This window comes from Nyctereutes procyonoides, unplaced genomic scaffold (assembly GCF_905146905.1).
Source record: "Nyctereutes procyonoides isolate TBG_1078 unplaced genomic scaffold, NYPRO_anot_genome, whole genome shotgun sequence".
NCBI classification, from domain to species: Eukaryota; Metazoa; Chordata; class Mammalia; order Carnivora; family Canidae; genus Nyctereutes; species Nyctereutes procyonoides.
In genome coordinates, this window is record NW_026575117.1 from 22,009,258 (window position 1) to 22,027,235 (window position 17,978).

A 17,978-nucleotide genomic window follows, 5' to 3' on the forward strand; every position below is an offset into this window, starting at 1 on the left:
CATCGGGTTCCCTGCATGGAGCCTGTTTCTCCCTCTGCCTGTGTCTCTGCCCCTCTCTCTCTGTCTGTGTCTCTCATGAATAAATAAACAAAATCTTAAAAAAAAAAATATTAAAGCTCTCAGAAATCCTTCAGTAGGGGATCCCTGGGTGGCTCAGTGGTTTAGCACCTGCCTTCAGCCCAGGGTGTGATCCTGGGGTCCTGGGATCGAGTTCCCCATCAGGCTCCCTGCATGGAGCCTGCTTCTCCCGCTGCCTGTGTCTCTGCCTCTCTCTCTCTCTCTCTCTCTCATGAATAAATAAAATCTTTTTTAAAAAATCCTTCAGTAAAAAAGCTTGTCTGATCTACCATTTTCTAACTTTTCTGATTGTTGACACATCCTCCTGAGGGGCATAATGTCCATTTTTTAATGACTTTCTGTATTTCATAGATGCATCTAATGACAAAATAATAGCCTAACATTGGGTAATTTCCCAGGACTTGTGTTACCAGTTGTGAGCTCTCACAATGATGGTCCCTAGAAAGCCGTGTGCTCAGGGCAATGTGCCCTGTTACTGGAGTCCCTGAGGGTGACTTCCTTTGGGATAATCTTAAGAGGATGGTGTATAATGAAAAATGAAACAGGAAAGATAATTTCTGCCAGATGGAGAGCATTGGTGTCAAGGTTGTTGCTGGAGCATCACAGCTGATGGGATTCCCATGTGCTTTGAAGACGTCATCGCTGCCAGAAACCCTGCTCTTATCAAGGTCACTGTCCATGCTGCCCAGTCCAGTGGTTGATGTTTAGCCCTCACGGTGGCATTGGCTACTTCTTCCTCCTTGAGATGCTCTTCATGAGGCCTTCCAGGAGACCACACCCCTCCCGAACTTCCTCCTACTTCGTGGCTTCTCTCACGTGCTCTGCTGGGATCATATTCTTTTTTCAAACCTTGGTTTGAAGGTTGGCAAGGCCCAAACTTCTAGTCTCCCTACGTTCTCTCTCTAGGCAGTCTTCTTCTTCAGTCTCAGGGCTTTAAGTGCTAAGTGTATGTGACTGTGAAATTTATTGTTGGGCTTGACTTTTAAGCTCTAAACTCTTGCACTTACCAGCCTTCTTGATATCCAGGATAGCATCAAAAAATGAACATGTCCGAAACAACTCTTGAGCACCACCCCCTCCATCTGCCAGTGGACAATGGAGTAACTCAGGCCACATGCCTTGGGTCATCCTGGATTCCCGTGTTTCTCACACCCATGCCCAATCCATCAGCAAATTTGGACTTCTCAAAATATAGCTTGAATCTGATCACATTCGCTATTTCTGACGCTACCAACATTGTCCAAGCCACCGTCCTGTCCTACGAGGTCTAGGCAGTCGTGCCCTTGCTGGTGTCCCGGTCTCACGTCTGTCCTACGGTTTCTCCTCCACACATCGGCCATAGTATTACTTTGTGTAAATGAGACCACGCACCCTGCCTGCTCGTAACTCCTGGTGATCTCATAAAAACCACAGAATCTGTGCTCCTGCCCTGGCTTGTATGATCTGGCCCCTGGCTGCCACTCCCACCTGTTTCCGACTCCTGACCCACCTTCCTCACCACACTGAAGCCCCACTGGTCCCCTTGCTGCTCCTCAGGGACAGCACGCGCTGCTCTCGCCCTGGTCCCTGCCCAGTTGGCTCTTTCTCTGGTCCTTGGGAGTTGCTGTTTCTGCATTGTATAGGTCCCAGCACAAATGGTGCCTCCTTATGAAGGCTTTCCAGAACATCTCTGGACAGTCCTCTTCCCACCCCCTTCCCCTGCTGTATTTCCTCGGTGGCATTCAATTATCCTTCATCCTGTGGCATGTAGTTCTTACCGTCCATCTGTTTTCTACTGCGGTGTAATCTCTGCGAGGCAGGGACTTCTAGCTCATTCTCTGCTGTATCTCTGCACCTAATCAGAACACAGCCTTGAACACAGCGGGTACTCAATACGTCTTTTTAAAATGAATAAACGAATCCTCTGAATGACCTCGAAGTCACTCTGTCTTCCTTTAGTGAGTCTGGCATCCAGATGGATTAGATTCCAAGCTGGGGATAGAAGGCTCCTGCCGCACTCTGAAACGTCAACACTCTTAGCAGAAGGAGATCAGGTGAAAAGCCCTACTTGCCCTGTAACTGATTCTGAAGCGTCGCATTAAAACCTACCTGCCTTCTCCTATTCTGATTATATTTAAGAGGGAATAGTGATTCTTAGTCCTGAGAGTTGTTTCTCCTAAAATATCGGCCGCGTGAACCTAGACTTTGAGAGAGCCCACTCTTTGGGAAATATCTGATCATTTGTTTCTGAGCTTCATATGAAAGCTCAATTGTCCATAATGGATAACACACTTATTAAATTTAAAATATTTTATTTCAGGAAAGATACACTTAGATTTGTTTCAATCTTGTTTTCCTATAGTCTTAAATTAATCATGACATCTTAGATTAAGCCAATGATTCTTCTTTGTAAATCTGTATAAAAAGGATGGTGTGTGTGTGTGTGTGTGTGTGTGTGTGTGTGTGTGTGTTTTAATTTTGAAAAACCACAGGAAAAATACAACCACTTTCTTTTTGTCCAGGTCAGTCACTCACTCCGGTTAGATTGAACATTTAAGTCTGCAGCCATCAAATACTTTTAAGTATTTACAAATATAGTTAAAACTACACCCCTAGACCATCGGCTTTCAAAAGAATTTGGATCTGCTTGACTTACAATAAATATGTACCAAACATATGAGCCATTTTGAAGTTGCTAATGAGGTCTTAAAAATAAAGATTGCTAACATTTACTAAGCAGTTTCTGTGTCAGGCAAATGAGAATTGCTTCAAACAAAGTTACTTAATTCTTTCAGAATTCCTTTGAGGTAGGGTCAGTTCCTTTAGAAATGTCACTTGGATTTAAAAACAACAGCAACAACCAGGCCGGAAGAGCATCAGTGATCTATCTGCCCAGGGCCATGCAGCTAGAGGGAGAGGCCAGGGCTCACACCAGGGCTGCCGGAGTCCCTTGGGCACACATGGTGCTGGCAGGTGGAGCGGCTTACAGGACAATGCTACTGATCTGCGAGACCGCTGAGACCAGCTCCTGAGAACCTTGATCCTCTTTTTCTGTTTGACCACGTACATTTGTACATACACAGGAAAACTGCAGGTAAATGCATGTGCTGTCACTGTGATAGCCACTTCACTGCTTCCGGACCCCTCAGCGCTCTTACCCTCTCCAAGCGGCAGCTCTGGACTCTCTCTGTGCTGCTGGGGGATTTGCCCTGGGCAGGAGCCTGTCCTCCTCAGGATCACTAGGCAGTCCCAGCTTTTTGTTAAAGAAAACAACTTGACGTGGTATAAAGAGCTTTGTGCCCTTCTATAAAAGATGTCGAGTTTAAATTAGATATTTTGGAGAAATTCTTAGTGCCGTTTCTACACCTTTTATAAGCACTGTCAGCGTCAGTAAAGAAGAACAGAATCTTCGTCCCGTTCTCCCAGATGACTTCGGGGCCGGTTAGCACTGTTGTTAGCAGTGGTATGCCGGTAGATGTTTCCACCCCCGGCTCTCTGGCGGCTGGAGGTGGGAGGAAGCCAGGATGGACAGCTTTTGCCAGGTCCTGTGGGGGGAATACCCCACCCCCAGGGCTTATCTCAAGCCACCAAACACATGATCGCTGAAAGTGCTGCTGGGAAGAGATGCACAGAAGCATACCTTTCCGCCACGCAGATGCAACACACATAAATGACTTTAAGGAAGTGATGGGTTTTGAGTGGTCACTACCTTCGTCTTTAATGTAATTAATTGTAAGTTTCTATAATTTGATTTTGAACAACGGCCGTGTTTCACAGCCAGTTCTCAAAATGAAATTTTACCAATCTGCTGTTGATAGTCTGAGCTAGCCCAGCATACCACTGAATTAGGGTCCCAAAGACAGCAAGAGTCAACTTTTCCTTTTGATGCTATAGATTTTAAATGAACTATTGATATCAGCGACAGGAATTTGCAGGACTTTGGACTCTCAAAAGGTAAAAAGCAACATCAATCCTTTGAGCATGCCAGGGCATAAACTTGGGGTTTGTTTTTGACTAATTTAAAATATATCTACATCTAGCAATGATCATTGAACTTTACAATTTCAACCTATTCTTCCAAACTTCAATGAAAAGTGATTTTTAAACCCAGGCAGGGTGTGGTCCATGCAAGAGGTGGCCAACGGAGTGAAGCGTATGGCTGTCTTCTTCCTTCCCATCTGGGTATCCTGGACAGTTGTGACCAAAGGTCCGAACCAGGGAAGAGGAAGGGAACTTGAACACCCATCCAGTAGACGTCTAATGATTTGCCCTGGGAGGATCCAGGTACCAGAAGTCAATTTAATCTCTTCTACCCAAGCAAGGATTAGCGGAGAAGATCCAAGCCAAGGCGTGGAGAGATGGCCTCCACCGCCACCCCCAAGCATCTTGAACACTTCAGTCCTGGGCGGGTGTGCTCAAAAGGCCGGAAGTCTTCGCCGGCCCCCTTCACCCAGCTTTACCTCTGGTAGCACTCCAGGCTTTCTATTCCTAGGGCTTTGTCCTGGGTAGGAACTACAACAGGAAAAACAGGTAGCGTGTTGTAGCGGCGTTTATGAGCTGTAGCAAGTATTCATCTGAGAGCTTACCCAGGCTTTTGTTTCTCTGCCATTCTATGGCTCCTCAGGGAGCCAAGCAGAAAGTCAGACTTACTAGTTCTGGCAAACCATCCGTTGGTGGAGGAAGTTTGTTGAAACTAGTGTCTAGGACTTGGGGTATAGAGGTTTCTTTCTGTCTCCCACGAATAGGGAACTCATTAGGTGTTACTCATTGCATATTTAACAAACGCTTCTGGAACCTAAGTGAAGCCTCCATGCTGAGTGCCAGGCTAGGTACCTGCCCCCCGAGAGGGGCGCAGGGTAAGGGTACAGTGTGTGCTAACTACGGGGCCCCCATTATTCTTCTGGGCCTTTACACTGAGTGGCCGCCTGAGAGATAGGATTACAGATGCCTGTCCCTTCCACTCTTTTTTGTGATATTTTTTTTGCGTTTATGGAGAGGATGAGGGCTCTGCCTGGCTCCTTAAGAACTGGCTCCATGCACAGCTGATATACTTGCTGGGACTTTGGGATCTTTGGGCAAAGGCAGGGAGGCTCAGGGTTATGAAAACAGCTTTGGGACTCCCCCTCCCTGGGGTCTCCAGGAATGAGACTATTCTTAGGAGGCGCCTCTGCCCTGAAAGAGCTTTCCTTTGCCACTTGGCCTAAAGGATTTCTTTTTGAAAAAGAAATCTGGACCGGAGTCAAAATCCTAAACTGCAAAGAGGTGGCCAATTAGGCTTCTGGGCTGCATTCCAGCCAAGGAGGCAGACTCTGCCCTTCAGGGCCCCACATGGGCTGGAAAGAGATTCTTGGCCCGTGGTCCCATGGCTTGGTGGGATGCAGGAAGCCAAGCTCACAATCCATGCCCCTCTCCTAACGGAGAAGCCATGAGTCAGCCTATCCCATTCCCTCCTGCCCTCAGAGTCCAGCCCGGACAATTGCATGGCACAGCAGGAAGAGAGGGAAAGGAAGCTGTAGAAAAATAAACATTTCCTTGCATTTTACTTGGAACATAATGGCATTTGTGGCGTGCTAAGATCTATGGCATCTCCCACAGCCTCACCCCACTCTGTTTTCCTCCTCTGTGGGGAAACAGATTCTTTCCTTACCTGATGAGAGTCCAGGGTGCATCCTGTGGAAAAACAGGAGCAAGATATAGAAGGTAAAAGCCAAGCAACCAAAGATCACGCCACAGACCAGGAAACTATAGCTGCCCTGAGCCTGGAATATCTGCCAAAGGGGAAAACACAAATACAGACCATCAAAACCTCACATGAAGGTGTACTGGAGGAAGCAGCTTTCTCTGACCTCTGGCAGGTTTTTCAGTCAGGTGGAGGGCCATCACGCCGATAGGCAGGATCATGGGTAGGTAGGGGGGCTGTCTTGGCAGGAGTCCTGCTCTGAGGCAGGGGTGAGACCTCATGACCCCTGCAGTCCCTGGAACCTTCTGAAAATCTCCATATTTTTCTTTAAATTCTGATCATACTGTTTCTGTGCCTACAAGGCCTAACCAGAACTTTGCAAAGGATTTTGTATATGTATCTTTTTTTTTTTTTACCGTGGAAATTTTTTTTTAAAGAATTCATTTATTTATTCATGAGAGACACACAGAGAGAGGCAGAGACATAGGCAGAGGAGCCCTGTGAGGTGCCCAATATGGAACTCGATCCCAGGACCCTGGGATCATGCCCTGAGCTGAAGGCAGACACTCAACCACTGAGCCACCCAGGTGCTCTGGAAAATTTAAAGCACAGGCCAAAGTAGTTTATGGAACTCCCATGGACCCATCAACTGACGTTAGTGATTAGCACCAATTTCCTCTGTACCCCTACACTGAAGCAAACCCCAGACATCACATCATTTCAGTGCAGCTCTTCCCCCTCCTGGCAGGGCCCCAGAAGAGGGAAGGAGGTTTGTGATGAGGGACATTTGGGAGAGACCGACAGACCTAGGTTTGTATGTCCCATCACTTATTAGAAGCATGACCCGCCAAGGGCAAGTTGCTTGTTTATCTGACTTTCAGCATCCTCCTTTATAAAAGGGGGATAACAATATATGCCTTAGAGTCTTCAATAAAAAGCAGATGTATTTTTTTTTCCTGGTGAACAGAGGAGACGTGGGGATGTCTGAAGAGAAGTGGGTGAGCTGGCTGTTGATCAGGGCAGACTTGGGCAGGACGGCGGGCCCCGTGGAGGACGGCCAAGGCTGGGGGAGGTGGGGTGGGGACGGCAGGTTGAGAAGGGGTGGGAAATGAACTCCCGACTCCACTGAATCCCGTCCCAGGCTCTGGGAGCGAAGTGACATTCCCATGGGGCCCTGCTGGCCCCACTCCCAGACAGGCCTTGTGTTTGCATTGGACTGTACCCCACATCCCTTCACATCTCCAGGTCCCACATTCGGAAGTTCAGTGTGCAAGGCTGGCTCAGAAGCAGAAACAGGTAACAGACGGAGGGGGCCCTGCCTGCTGAGTGGGACCCTCGGGGAAGGGATAGGGTGGGCTCGGAAGGTGGCTGGCCGCTTCTTCCCACCTGCTCAGAGGGGGGCTCCCCAAATACCGGCCCCTTCCTCTAGGGTCTCCCACATACCGAACCAACCAGCATCTGGAGGACCATCTCACCAATTCCTGCCCCCGTCACCAGCACCGTGGTCGCACAGCCTAACCAAAAGAGAAGGATTTGGGTTAGTAAAAGCAAGGTAAGGAGCCAGAAGTCGGCTGGTATGAGCCCAGTTATTTCTGGGAAGACTCTGGAAAATGGTATGACTGCCTAAGAGGACTACTTCGAGTTCCTTAGATTTCTCAGACTTTAGTCCTTAACTTTGCTTTGGGGATGGTAGGTCCTGCCGTCACTATGCTTTCACTGTCCCAGGACCTTCAAGTACTCAGGGTTGTCTTCAGGGTAAATTCCAAGTTGCTCGGCCTGGCATTAGGAAGGGTCCTTCCCAATCTGACTGCAACTGACCTTTCCAGAAAGCTTTTCTGACCTCCTCTGGCCAGCCCTCGGCTCTGGGCAGACCTGCGTCCTCACTGCCCTGGCGCTGCACTGACCGGCCACACCTCTGCTTGCTCCGGCAACGTGGCACAGACCCTCCGAGTCCAAGCTTCAGGGTCAGACTAGGGTCTGGGGTCCCGAGCCCAGCTGTGTTAGCTACTAGCCATGAGATTAGGCCACTTGTCCCTCTTTCTGTAAAATGGGCATGAACTCCTCCACAGGGTGGCCCTGCAGGAAGTGCCATGTGGTACCCATGTGGTTCTTGTGTGGGCACACGGGAAACTGCCTTGGGGAGAAAGTCCACACCCATTCAAGTAGTTTGCAGGGCCCTTTATACCCCATCCCTGCTGAGAGCTCAGACGCCTCTGAACCTGCTCACAATCTACCCTCCATACCCTCCAGCGCCGAGAAACCAGCTTGCTTCCTGCCAGGTTCTGACACGTGCGTTCCCTGCCTTCTGAGCATTACTCCTCCTCCTCTCCATCTGCCAAGCTCCTGTTCACCTTTTAAGTTCCTCCTTTAGACCTCCCCCAGGCCCTAAACCTGCATGAAGTTGCTCTTTGTCTGTCTCCCTCGGCCCCTCCAACCTTTTCCTCCTTACCCGGCTGCCTGTTTGCAAGGCAGCCTTCCCCGAGGGGCTGCAAGCCCATGAGAGCACACCGAGCCTTGAATTTTCGTTCAGTGGCTACACACTATTAGCCCAGTGGCCAACCTATGGTAGGTGCTTGTGTTTTTTGAATAAAACAGGATCATCATTGCCTACTTTGTGCTTCAAGTTCCTCTCTTGGTCTGGCTTATATTTATACCTAGCGCTGTCTCTGCTGTCACAGTGTCCCCTGCCCCTGCCCCTGCCCTGCCCTGCCCTGGAGCACCTTTCCTTTTTCCTTTTGCCTTTCCAAATCCTGAGCCAGTTCACGTCCTATCTCCTCTGTGAAGCTACATGGGGATTGAACACTGGTCGTTCCCTTCTCTGAGTTCCAGGAGCACCCGTGCCTAGTCCACTCATTCATTCAAAAACCCGCCAGTACTTTCTGTGCACGGGCATGAAGCTAAATGCCAAGAGTACTCAGGTGATCTGAGCTGACATGTCTGCTGAGCACCTGTGAGTCCACTAAGCCGCTAAGCCAAGTGTTCTATATCTCCCCCTCAAATGCACACACAATCCGATAGGTGGGTATGTGCATCCCCATTTTGTAGGTGAGAAAACCGAGGCTAAGAAAGGGGAACAAAATGGAATCGTACAAGGTCACAAAGCCAGAAAGTGTGCAGGCAGGACTGGCGTTCGGGTCTGCCAACGACCTCAGAGCGCACGCTCTTGCCTTTGTCCCCTGCTGGTGCCCACAGGGAACACGTCATCGAGGAGAGGACACAGATAACAGGTACAAAAGTCGTGAGGCTGGTCAAACACGAGAGGCAAGTACAAAGGGGAGGGGCACATCTTTCCAGGGGAGATTAGAGAAGCTTCCAGAAGGGGTGGAGAGAGAGACTGGAGTAGGCAGGCAGGTGCAGGGGCGGGTGGCGTAGAGCGGGCGCTGCAGGCAGGGAACGGCAGTAATTCACAAGGCCAGGATGCAGGCCCTGGGTGGGAGCAGGGTGAGCGGAGGTGTGACAAGTGCTCCAGGGGATTCTAATGTGGCACCGGCACTGAGAACCACCAAGGCAGGCAAACGTGAAGGGGACAGGTGGGCACCTGCCGAGGCAGGGAAGTCGGTGATTAGAAGCTGGGCACCGTGAAGTGTTCCAAGCAGGCACGGGACGGGGAAGGCTGAACGAAGGCCGAGATGGTGAGAGAGGAGAAGTGGATGGATCTGAGTGATCACCTGCGAGCAGAATCAACCAATCCCAATTATTGTTATTACACTCTAACATTTGGCTTAGCTAATTAATTAATTTTTCAGTAGGCTCCACACCCAAGGTGGGACTTGAGCTCACAACCCCAGGGTCAGGAGTTGCATCCTCTCCTGACTGAGCAGCCAGTAGCTCTATCCTCCAACACGGGCCGACTGCTTAAAACGCGGGGATCTTCTGTGTGACGTGTGACGCTTAATTGATGATTAATTCACTGCTTCACTTAGGCGCTTGGGGTTTGGAGATCATCCTTAGGTTTCAAGGATTCAGGCTCCCACCTCTCCTAGTGGGTTTAGCTCTAATTGCTCTGGCCACCCCCACGCCGCCGCCTACACCCATTTCCGCCACCCCCTCCTCCCCTAGAGAAATCACTCCTCTTAGCGTTGGTTTTCCTTCACCCTAGGGCACTCTAGTTACTTCTAAGGGTAATGCTAAATGTTCACAACATAATTATTTTTAATTAACTCACTTTTTAAAAAGGCCTTTGCTATATGAAGTTGGGAAGCTACAGAAAGCGGAGGGAGATTCGTGGAGAGAATCTGAGGCTTCCGACATCAAAGAACCCCACTGTCACAACCCCAAACCCAGGGTGGAGACGCTGCCCTACTCCTTCGGCCTCCAAACATATCCACAAGAAGAGCAAAGCAAGGAGGTCCTCTTGCTGATAAGTTATAAACCCCTTTCCTAGACCATAACTCTCCCTGTGCAACCTGCTGGTCTTTGAACTTGGAATTTTTGTCACACAAAATGCCAGCTGTGGGCCAGCAGACATCGCCACCCGGAAACGAAAACAGGAAAGAGAAGTGTACTGCTTCTGCGTGGCCTGACGTCACATGACACAGGTACGGTGTTGAATGGGGAAAGCCACGTGGGATAGAATGAGCCCACTCATGAACCGGGAACCGGTTCCCACCAGTCAGGAGGGGAAGCACGCCTTGCTGGGAGGAGGGGGGCAGCGGCAGAGCTGGGATACCACGGAGAGATGGGGCGTGGTGGGAGCAAGTGGTTCGGGGGTGGGGGTAGCTCTCCGCTCTGCGCACCTGCACACCTGGGCACCTGCACACCTGCACACCTGCACACCTACCTTTGTACTGCAGGATGTCCTCGGTGTAGGCCAGCATGCTGGGGAAGGTGCTGCTGAGGAACAGGCCCAGGCTGGCTGTCCCCACGAACAGGAAGGCGACGTTGTAGGAGAAAACAAGAAGCACCAGGAAGGTCACCACCACGCCCACCTGTAACCGCGGGGATGGAGGAGATTAGCAAGGAAGGGGTTGCGGGGCGAGGGGGATCGCCGGGCTTCAGGCTCCAGACTCGGCAAGGTCCTCCCTGACCCCAGGGCAGCGCTGCGTGACCAGGACGCCTCCCTGTGGGCTCCACGGGCACTGCGCCTCGCAGCCTCGCTGCCTGGTGCCGCCAAGGAAGCCCTGGGAACTAGGACAGCTCCAGGAGGAGCCACCCAGACCGCGGGGCACATGGCCTGCCATCCACGCCGAGGAGCGGAGGAGCGTGGCGAGGGGCACCGCCTGGCCCAAGGCCCTATCTGGGAGCACGGGGAGTTCCAGCCAAGGCACCAGCTCTCTGCCCTCCACTCTCATGGAGAGGAGCTGCTTTTCTTGCCCTAAAAGCCATGAGTTCCCAGAGGAAGCCCAGGGGTAGCAGGAGAGGCTGGCGGGGCTGGGGGTGGTAGGGAGGGTGGGTGGTGGGGTCCCCACCGTCAGAGAATCCAGGCACACCGCCCAGAGGGAGGGTCAGTGGCTGTGGCAGCCTCCCCCAGGTCCAGCTCAGACGGCCCTGAGCAGATTCCACCCCCTGGTTAGAGGCGCCTGGGATGAGCTCAGGGACCAGAGATCTTTCTAGTTCAGCAAGGGTCTCTGTCACAGGGGAATATTTTTGTTTGATCATGCTTTTCCTAAATTCTTTAAAAATGTTTTTATGTTAACATTGAATAATTTCTTTTTTTAAAGATCTTATTTATTTGACACAGAGAGAGAGAGAGAGAGAGAGAGAGAGAGAGAGAGACAGCACAAGTGCGGGGGTGGGGGGCAGACAGCAGAGAGAGAGGGAGAAGCAGACACACAACTGAGCAGGGAGCCTGATGTGGGGCTCGATCCCAGGATCCTGAGATCATGACCTCAGGTGCCCCAATATTGAATAATTTCTATGCAAAATGCCTTTGGGAAGAAAGTCAGGCAGCTCGGCACTGGAGGCAGAAGACTTAGGTGCAAGTACCAAGTCTGGGGCTTGAAGTCCTAGATCTCTCTGACTCCAGCCCCCAAGTCTGCAAAGTGGGTTACCAAAGCTCCACTGAAGAGTCGTGGAGAAATGAAGCAACGCAGGGGCCATGACCCTAGGCAACTATCAGTCTTGAATTTGTGTGTGTGAGCCTTCTCTAATGTCTCCAATCATAAGGGTCCGGAAGGCCATGGAAAATCATGGCTTTCAGATAAAAATCTCATGGCTGAGTATCTCTGTTTCTAGAAACAAATAAGATAAAATTATAGAGCAGAGGGCCTGAAGGTGTGTCAGAAACCACCTCCAGCCCCAGCTGCACCCTGGCTGAGCCAGAGGACTGAAGGGACCATCACCCCCCCCCCCCGGGTAGATCCCAGGGACCCGCTGCAGCTAGAGGAAGAGCCAAGCAATTGCAACCCCGGGGCCCCCTACGCTTCACCCGTCTTCATGGGCCCTTCAGTCTCCGCTGCGAGATCTCTGTCTGAGACGGGGACTCAGGGCTTGCCGGCAGAACGCTGCCCAAGGCGGGGTACGCTGGAGGGAACTCTCCTGCCCATGGAGAAGCAAAGCGAAAGATATCTCTTGCGCGATAAAAATGTGAGAACAAGTAGACAGAGCTGAGGTTCCAAATATAACGTATTTCTTTGGCACAGAAAACGGCCCCATTGCCTCGCTGCTCTTTCTTCCTCCTCTGCTCAATCTTTACATGTTGGCGCCGCCCCAGCCTCTTCTGGCTCTTCTTTCTCTGCATTCCCTTTTGGCCCAGCGCCATGGTTTCAAATATCTCTACGCCCAACCTCTTAAATCCATCCTTCCAGCCACGACCTGTCTCCGAGCTCCAGACTTGCACATCCTCCTGCCCCTCCGACAGGTGACTGGCTGACTAGCAACGTAGTCTCGACGGAACGTGGCTTTTCCTCCCCCCAAATCTCCTCTTGCCCACGTCCATGAATGGCCTGCCCATCCGCCCAGTGGCCAAAAGCCCGGTAACTACAGGAGTCCTCAATGCCTTATTCCCTCCCCGCCTCCATTCAGGCCAAGGGCAAGTCCCATCAACTCCACCCAAGAAATGCTGTAGACTCTTGTGCCTCTCCAAACCCATCCTGACCACCCTCATCCAGCTGCCACCACCTGGACTGCAAGAGGGGCTCCTCGCTGTCTCCGTGATTCACTCTTGCCCCTCCTAGATCTCTTCTCGCACACGACAGGGGGGGTGTGCTTTTATTTTTTTATTTATTTTTAATTTTTAAAAAACATTATTTATGAATGTATGTATTTATTTGATAGAGAGAGAGAGAGAGAGAGAGAGAGAGCGCACAAGCAGCGGGGGTGGCAGGCAGAGGGAGAGGGAGAAGCAGGCTCCCCACTGAGCAGGGAGCCCAGTGCAGGGCTCAATCCTGACCTAACAGACTGAGCCACCCAGGCCCTCCCCCTGGAGTGTGCTCTTAAAATACAAAGCAGATCATGTCCATTCCCTGTTTAACACTGTCTACAGGCCTTTCTCCCACTTTGAATAAAACCCCAAACAAGACCTTACAGGATCTAGCTCATGTCTGCTTCCCCAACCGGCTCTCTCTCTCTGCATCCTATCGCCGGCCCTGCCCACCACAATCCCACCCAGCTAGCTCCCCCCTTGGGACCTTTCAATCAGCAGTGCCCTCTGCCCAGAACACTCACCTCTCCACCCCTCATGGTGCTGGCACCTTCTTGATTGTCAGCTCGCAATGGGTGTGCCTGGGGTGGGACCAGTGCTTTGACGGTGGTGCTCTTGCTCCCCCTCCTGCTGCCTGGCCACCCCACTTACAAACCATACATTTCCAGGCAAGCCTTGAAGAGTCACCCTGAAAATCTCTAGGCCTGGGGGAATTTTAAGAACACCTCTCTTATTTTTATTTAGCCTGGGTGACAGAAGACAGAGCCTGCCCAAGGCCAACTAGCAAACTCCACCAACCAGCTCTCCTCCCCGTCAGTGGAGCTCTCCCATCTGGGCCAGTGGCACTCAGCCTGCTTCCCACCTGCCGGCCAACCTCATCGTGACCCTCCAGGCCAGGGCACACTCACACCCTCCCCTGCCCATCTTCTTCCCTAGCTGACTGTAAGCATCCCCAAGGCAGAGACCCATTGCCTGCAACTCAGCACGCCTGCAGTTCCCCACAGACCCTGCACAAACTGCATATTCATTCACCAGGAAGTGATTGTGGAGACCCAGGAGAACACAGAGCAGGGTGACCATTAATTTAAAAATGACAGGAATGCTCGGAAGAAGTCAAGGAAGTACTTTTTGACAGTGGGTTGGGCTACACAGAAAGGGAGCGACTGCCCAGTCACTGGAGATGTTTAAATAGACCGTGGACTCCCTGGAGGGGATGTTAGAGAGGTGATTGGAGCTCTGGAGGGAGTCTGGGCTAGATGGCCTTACAGGAATCTATAATCTAGACCCTTTGTCATTGACGGTGACCTGGACGCATCTCAGGACAATAGTCTAACCCTACCCCTTGCCTGGACCCCTGCCTTCCAGGCAGGCCAATTCCCTGCCTGCCATCCTACATTCCAGTGTGGCTACTTAAGAAGCACCTGGAAAAAGAAGAAGAAGAAGAAGAAGAAGAAGAAGAAGAAGAAGAAGAAGAAGAAGAAGCAGCACCTGGGAGAGTTTCAAAATGCTGCCCAGAGACGGTGATTTCTGAAGGACGGGGGCGTCCCTGGTCTCCACTGGCCAGAGGGCTCTGACCCACGGAGCCTCAAGGTGACACAGGAGGACCCAAGTCAGCACATGTTTTGCCTGTACTCTTGGTTGTCCACTGGGATCTGTTCCACTCACAGTAGTAATCACCTCCTGCAGCCCCTTTCTTGATGGTACAAAATCAGAGACCCACAGGGGGAAAGGGACTTTCTTTCCCAAGGTCACACAGATAGGCTCCACCTTCTGGATTTCTGTTCCCTCCTCACCAGTGTCTCTCTCTTCTGCTCTCTTCCCTCTACTACCTTCCCATCCTGCTGGCAGACTCTAGTCCCGATCAAATGTCCTGGGGCTGTGGTGGGGCCAGGACAGAATGGTCCTCCTGCGTCTCCAAGAAGTAAAAGGAGGCCACTTACCACATTGATGAAAACCATGGTGGCTGGCTTCACTTTGGAAGAGATGGGAATAGAGATGAGCCGACCCAGGGTGATGAAGCCCCAGAAGAGGCTGGGGAGGTAACCAGCCACCTTGTGCCCCACAGAGAGCGGTTTCTCCACTGCATAGCTGTACACAAATGCTGAATACTCCCCCTGTGGAGAGACGGGCCCTGCTGAGCACACCTGCAGGGCATCCGGACCCTCCAAAAAGGAAACCTAGGTAGGGGGCAGGTGTGCTGAGGGCTGAGGGAGGACAGGTCCTGCTTCTAGAGGTTCAATAAAAGAAAGATGGACTTGAAGCCAGGACACCCGCAGGCCGGAGCTGAGGCTAGGACCTATGGTGCCACAGCTTACAGACTGCACCTGCCCAGGGGGTCAGGCCTGGGGATGTGGGGGGTAGGGAGGTGGGTGTCTCCAGGTCTCCACAGGGGGTCCTGAGAGGTCAGGGCCTACAGGGCACTGCTCCCACCCCTCAACCAGAGCAGAGTTCCACCGCAGGCCTGATTTAGGAGGATCCCACAGAAAGTTTATTGTCGAAGGAAGGGTACCACAGCTGAAAATAAGGTGTGTAAGAGTGTCTCATCTCACAGCTGAGCAGTGAGCGGGCAGAGAGAAGTGAGCTGCCCAAGGTCACACAGCGTTGAAAGTCAACCAGTACTGGCACGAGTATTTTCCACTGGGTCATCTCTTTCTTAGGACCTTCTCTCTGGAGAGTCCCTGATACGGCCATCAATTAATCAGTCAGCCATTCAAAGGTATCTGCTCTAATTCTAAGAGACTTCTGGAGAAAGACACTAAATCGTCTAACAGAGGTCACTAATAAAATACATAGCTGGGCCCAGAGCCTGCCTGTAGCTTGTTTACAACATGGCTTGAGAAGTCCAGGTTTGGAATGTGTTCCAGGAAGCAGAGTGCCTTCAAGTTTACATGGCATGACCTCTACCTGGAGGAACAGGGCTCTGCTCCTTTATTTGTTTATTTTTTTAAAGACTTAATTATTTAATTGAGAGAGCTAGAGCACATGCATGAGCAGGGGTGGGGTGGGGGGGTGTGTGGGGAGGGCAGAGGGGGAGGGAGAAGCAGACTCCCCGCTGAGCAGAGAGCCAGACTCGAGGCTCCATCCCAGGACCCTGGGATCCTGACCAACGCCGAAGTCAGACACACTCAACCAACACTAGCCATGCAGGTGCCCCTGGGCTCTGCCCCTTTTAAAAAAGGTGGGTAGCCCGCACTTGGCAGCAAACCAGAGAAGCCCCTATCCAGAGAGTTAAGGAAAACTTTATTTCCTGTCTTTAACAGAGGGCTGGGACAGAAGACCACAGCACCAAGGGGCTGCGAACAACTCTGCAGCCCGTGTCCCCCAGGACTTGTACTTAGTTAGCTTCAATGTTTGATTCGACTGTACTACAGGCTTGGTCCCCAGGAAACCCTGGTGCTCCCCTTTCTCTTGCCACCCCCAGCTCGAGTCTCAGGGCAGACAGGCCAGCTCACCGTCATCCCATCGGTCATGAACAGGACCAGGGCGGCTGTGATGTGGATGGCGAAGAAGGAATAAGGGGCTCCTTTGCAGTTCTTTCTCTGGCAGCAGCTGAACAGGTCCTCGTGCCCTGGATGGGACACAAGAACAGGGAGAGTCTTAGTTTCTGCTCCTTTTCCTCTGCAGGCCCAGGGGGAGCGGCTGGGAGGTAGAGAGCCCGGCAGAATGGGGACCACTTACTGCCCCCCACCTTCTCTGGCTTCCAACCACCTTCCAACAGCCCCTGCCCATCTCAGTCCCGGGGGAAGCAAGACTCCAAGAGAGCCAGGAACTTGCCCCAGGTGACGCAGGCAGGCTTAGGCAGAGGGGAGGCTGGAACCAGAAGCCCGCTGCCCCTACTCTCGACCAGGTTGCTCCATGACCTCACGAGACCATCAGGGGCCACGGTTCGTCTCCAGCCATCATTCCCTGTGACCCGTGTTCACCCTCCGGGGCAAGGGAAGCCTCGGTGCGGGGCTGTGGGCATGGAAGTTCATTAGAGCCCCCACCTGGGTGCGGCTGAAACTTTGGGGGCAGGGAGGAGGCATCTTCCTTCTCAGGAGGCTGGGTCTCCAGGGCGAGCTCATCTGCAGACAGGAGCAGGGGCCTCCTCTGAGGGCAGCAGGCCAGCAGCCGCTCTTTGGACAGCAGAAACAGCACAGCCAGGGGCACCGGGAGCTGAGGGGTGGGCAGAGGGTCAGGAGAGCCCTGGTCCCATCAGGCTGTCCCCTTCCCGTGCCCGGCCCGCTGCACACGCCTCCACCTGGCCTCGCGGCATGTGCGCCCACGGTCCTGATGGCACACAGCTCTTTTCCAAGTGTCCACTCACAGGCCGGCCCTGGCTCATGCCGCCAGGTGTGTTGACCCAGGGCAGGCTGTTTTAATTGCCGCCCAACCTAAACCACATCCGTTTTCCTGAGGACAGCTCCTTGTCACATGCAAAACTTGGACTCACACCAGGCCTCCGGAGCAGGAGGGATGCCAGAGATAAACTCGTTCCTAAGATCCTCGTTCTGAATGGTGCCAAAGCATGGCCCCCACGCTGCTTGGTGCTGGTAGGTCATGTGACACTTTACAAAGACAGCTTGCTTTTGTTCACTATCCCCATTTTCCAGACGGGGTGACTGAGGCTCCGAGGTAGCACTCGGTCATAACCAGTTACAATGGGAAGAGACCAGACGGCAAGCTGCAGGCCCAGAGGGCGTTGGTGCCTGGTCACACAGCTGACGTGCAGCAGAGCCCAGGCACCCCAGGTTGGAGCCCGGGCACCCTGACTCTGTCTGGGGCCGACGCCACCTCAGGGCTCATCTGGGTGATGTTATCTGCCCCCTTGGAGGTACGGAGGCTGTCCGCAGGGGCTTCGTGTCCAAACTGGAAAGCAGAGACATGCACAGCTTTTGATTGACAGATGAGTGCTCTGAGCAACACGCACACACAAGCCCAGCGTTCCACGCACTATTTACACTGAGCTGCTTGGGTTTCGAGAACCCCCCAGAGCAATGAGAAATGTCTCCTGCCTCTGCCGTTGCCTGGAGAAGCCTCCACCGCCTCCCTCAGGTGCCCTGCCCGCATCTAACCACCTGGCTGCCAGGAAGCGCTTCATCAAGTCTGACCTCTGCCCTTCCTGCCACAGCCTCATCCCGATTCCTTTCGCTCAGGAAAGAGAGGCAGCCCGGGGAGCTG

The 17,978-nt window shown here is 52.3% G+C and overlaps 1 protein-coding gene and 1 long non-coding RNA gene across 4 annotated transcripts in view; one reads left to right on the top strand and one right to left on the bottom strand.

Moving 5' to 3' along the window:
* Positions 1-2,756: 2,756 nt before the first annotated feature.
* MFSD4A (major facilitator superfamily domain containing 4A) overlaps positions 2,757-17,978 on the bottom strand; it is a 29,213-nt gene continuing 13,991 nt past the window's right edge. The window contains exons 4-10 of the mRNA XM_055334181.1: positions 16,805-16,973; positions 16,271-16,386; positions 14,759-14,932; positions 10,518-10,665; positions 7,181-7,251; positions 5,705-5,825; positions 2,757-4,569 (exon numbers count right to left, since the gene is read on the bottom strand). Coding sequence (XP_055190156.1) covers positions 4,514-4,569; positions 5,705-5,825; positions 7,181-7,251; positions 10,518-10,665; positions 14,759-14,932; positions 16,271-16,386; positions 16,805-16,973 — 855 coding nt within the window. The 3' untranslated portion in view covers positions 2,757-4,513. The remainder of the gene's footprint in view (positions 4,570-5,704; positions 5,826-7,180; positions 7,252-10,517; positions 10,666-14,758; positions 14,933-16,270; positions 16,387-16,804; positions 16,974-17,978) is intronic.
* LOC129515328 (uncharacterized) lies at positions 5,836-10,665 on the top strand. 3 transcript variants are annotated; one of them, XR_008665569.1, is made up of 4 exons: positions 5,836-7,033; positions 7,167-9,369; positions 9,914-10,275; positions 10,531-10,665. It is a non-coding gene; the product is annotated as an uncharacterized LOC129515328 (long non-coding RNA). The 3 variants fall into 3 exon arrangements; XR_008665568.1 differs by having other exon boundaries at positions 7,167-7,289; XR_008665567.1 differs by having other exon boundaries at positions 7,167-10,275.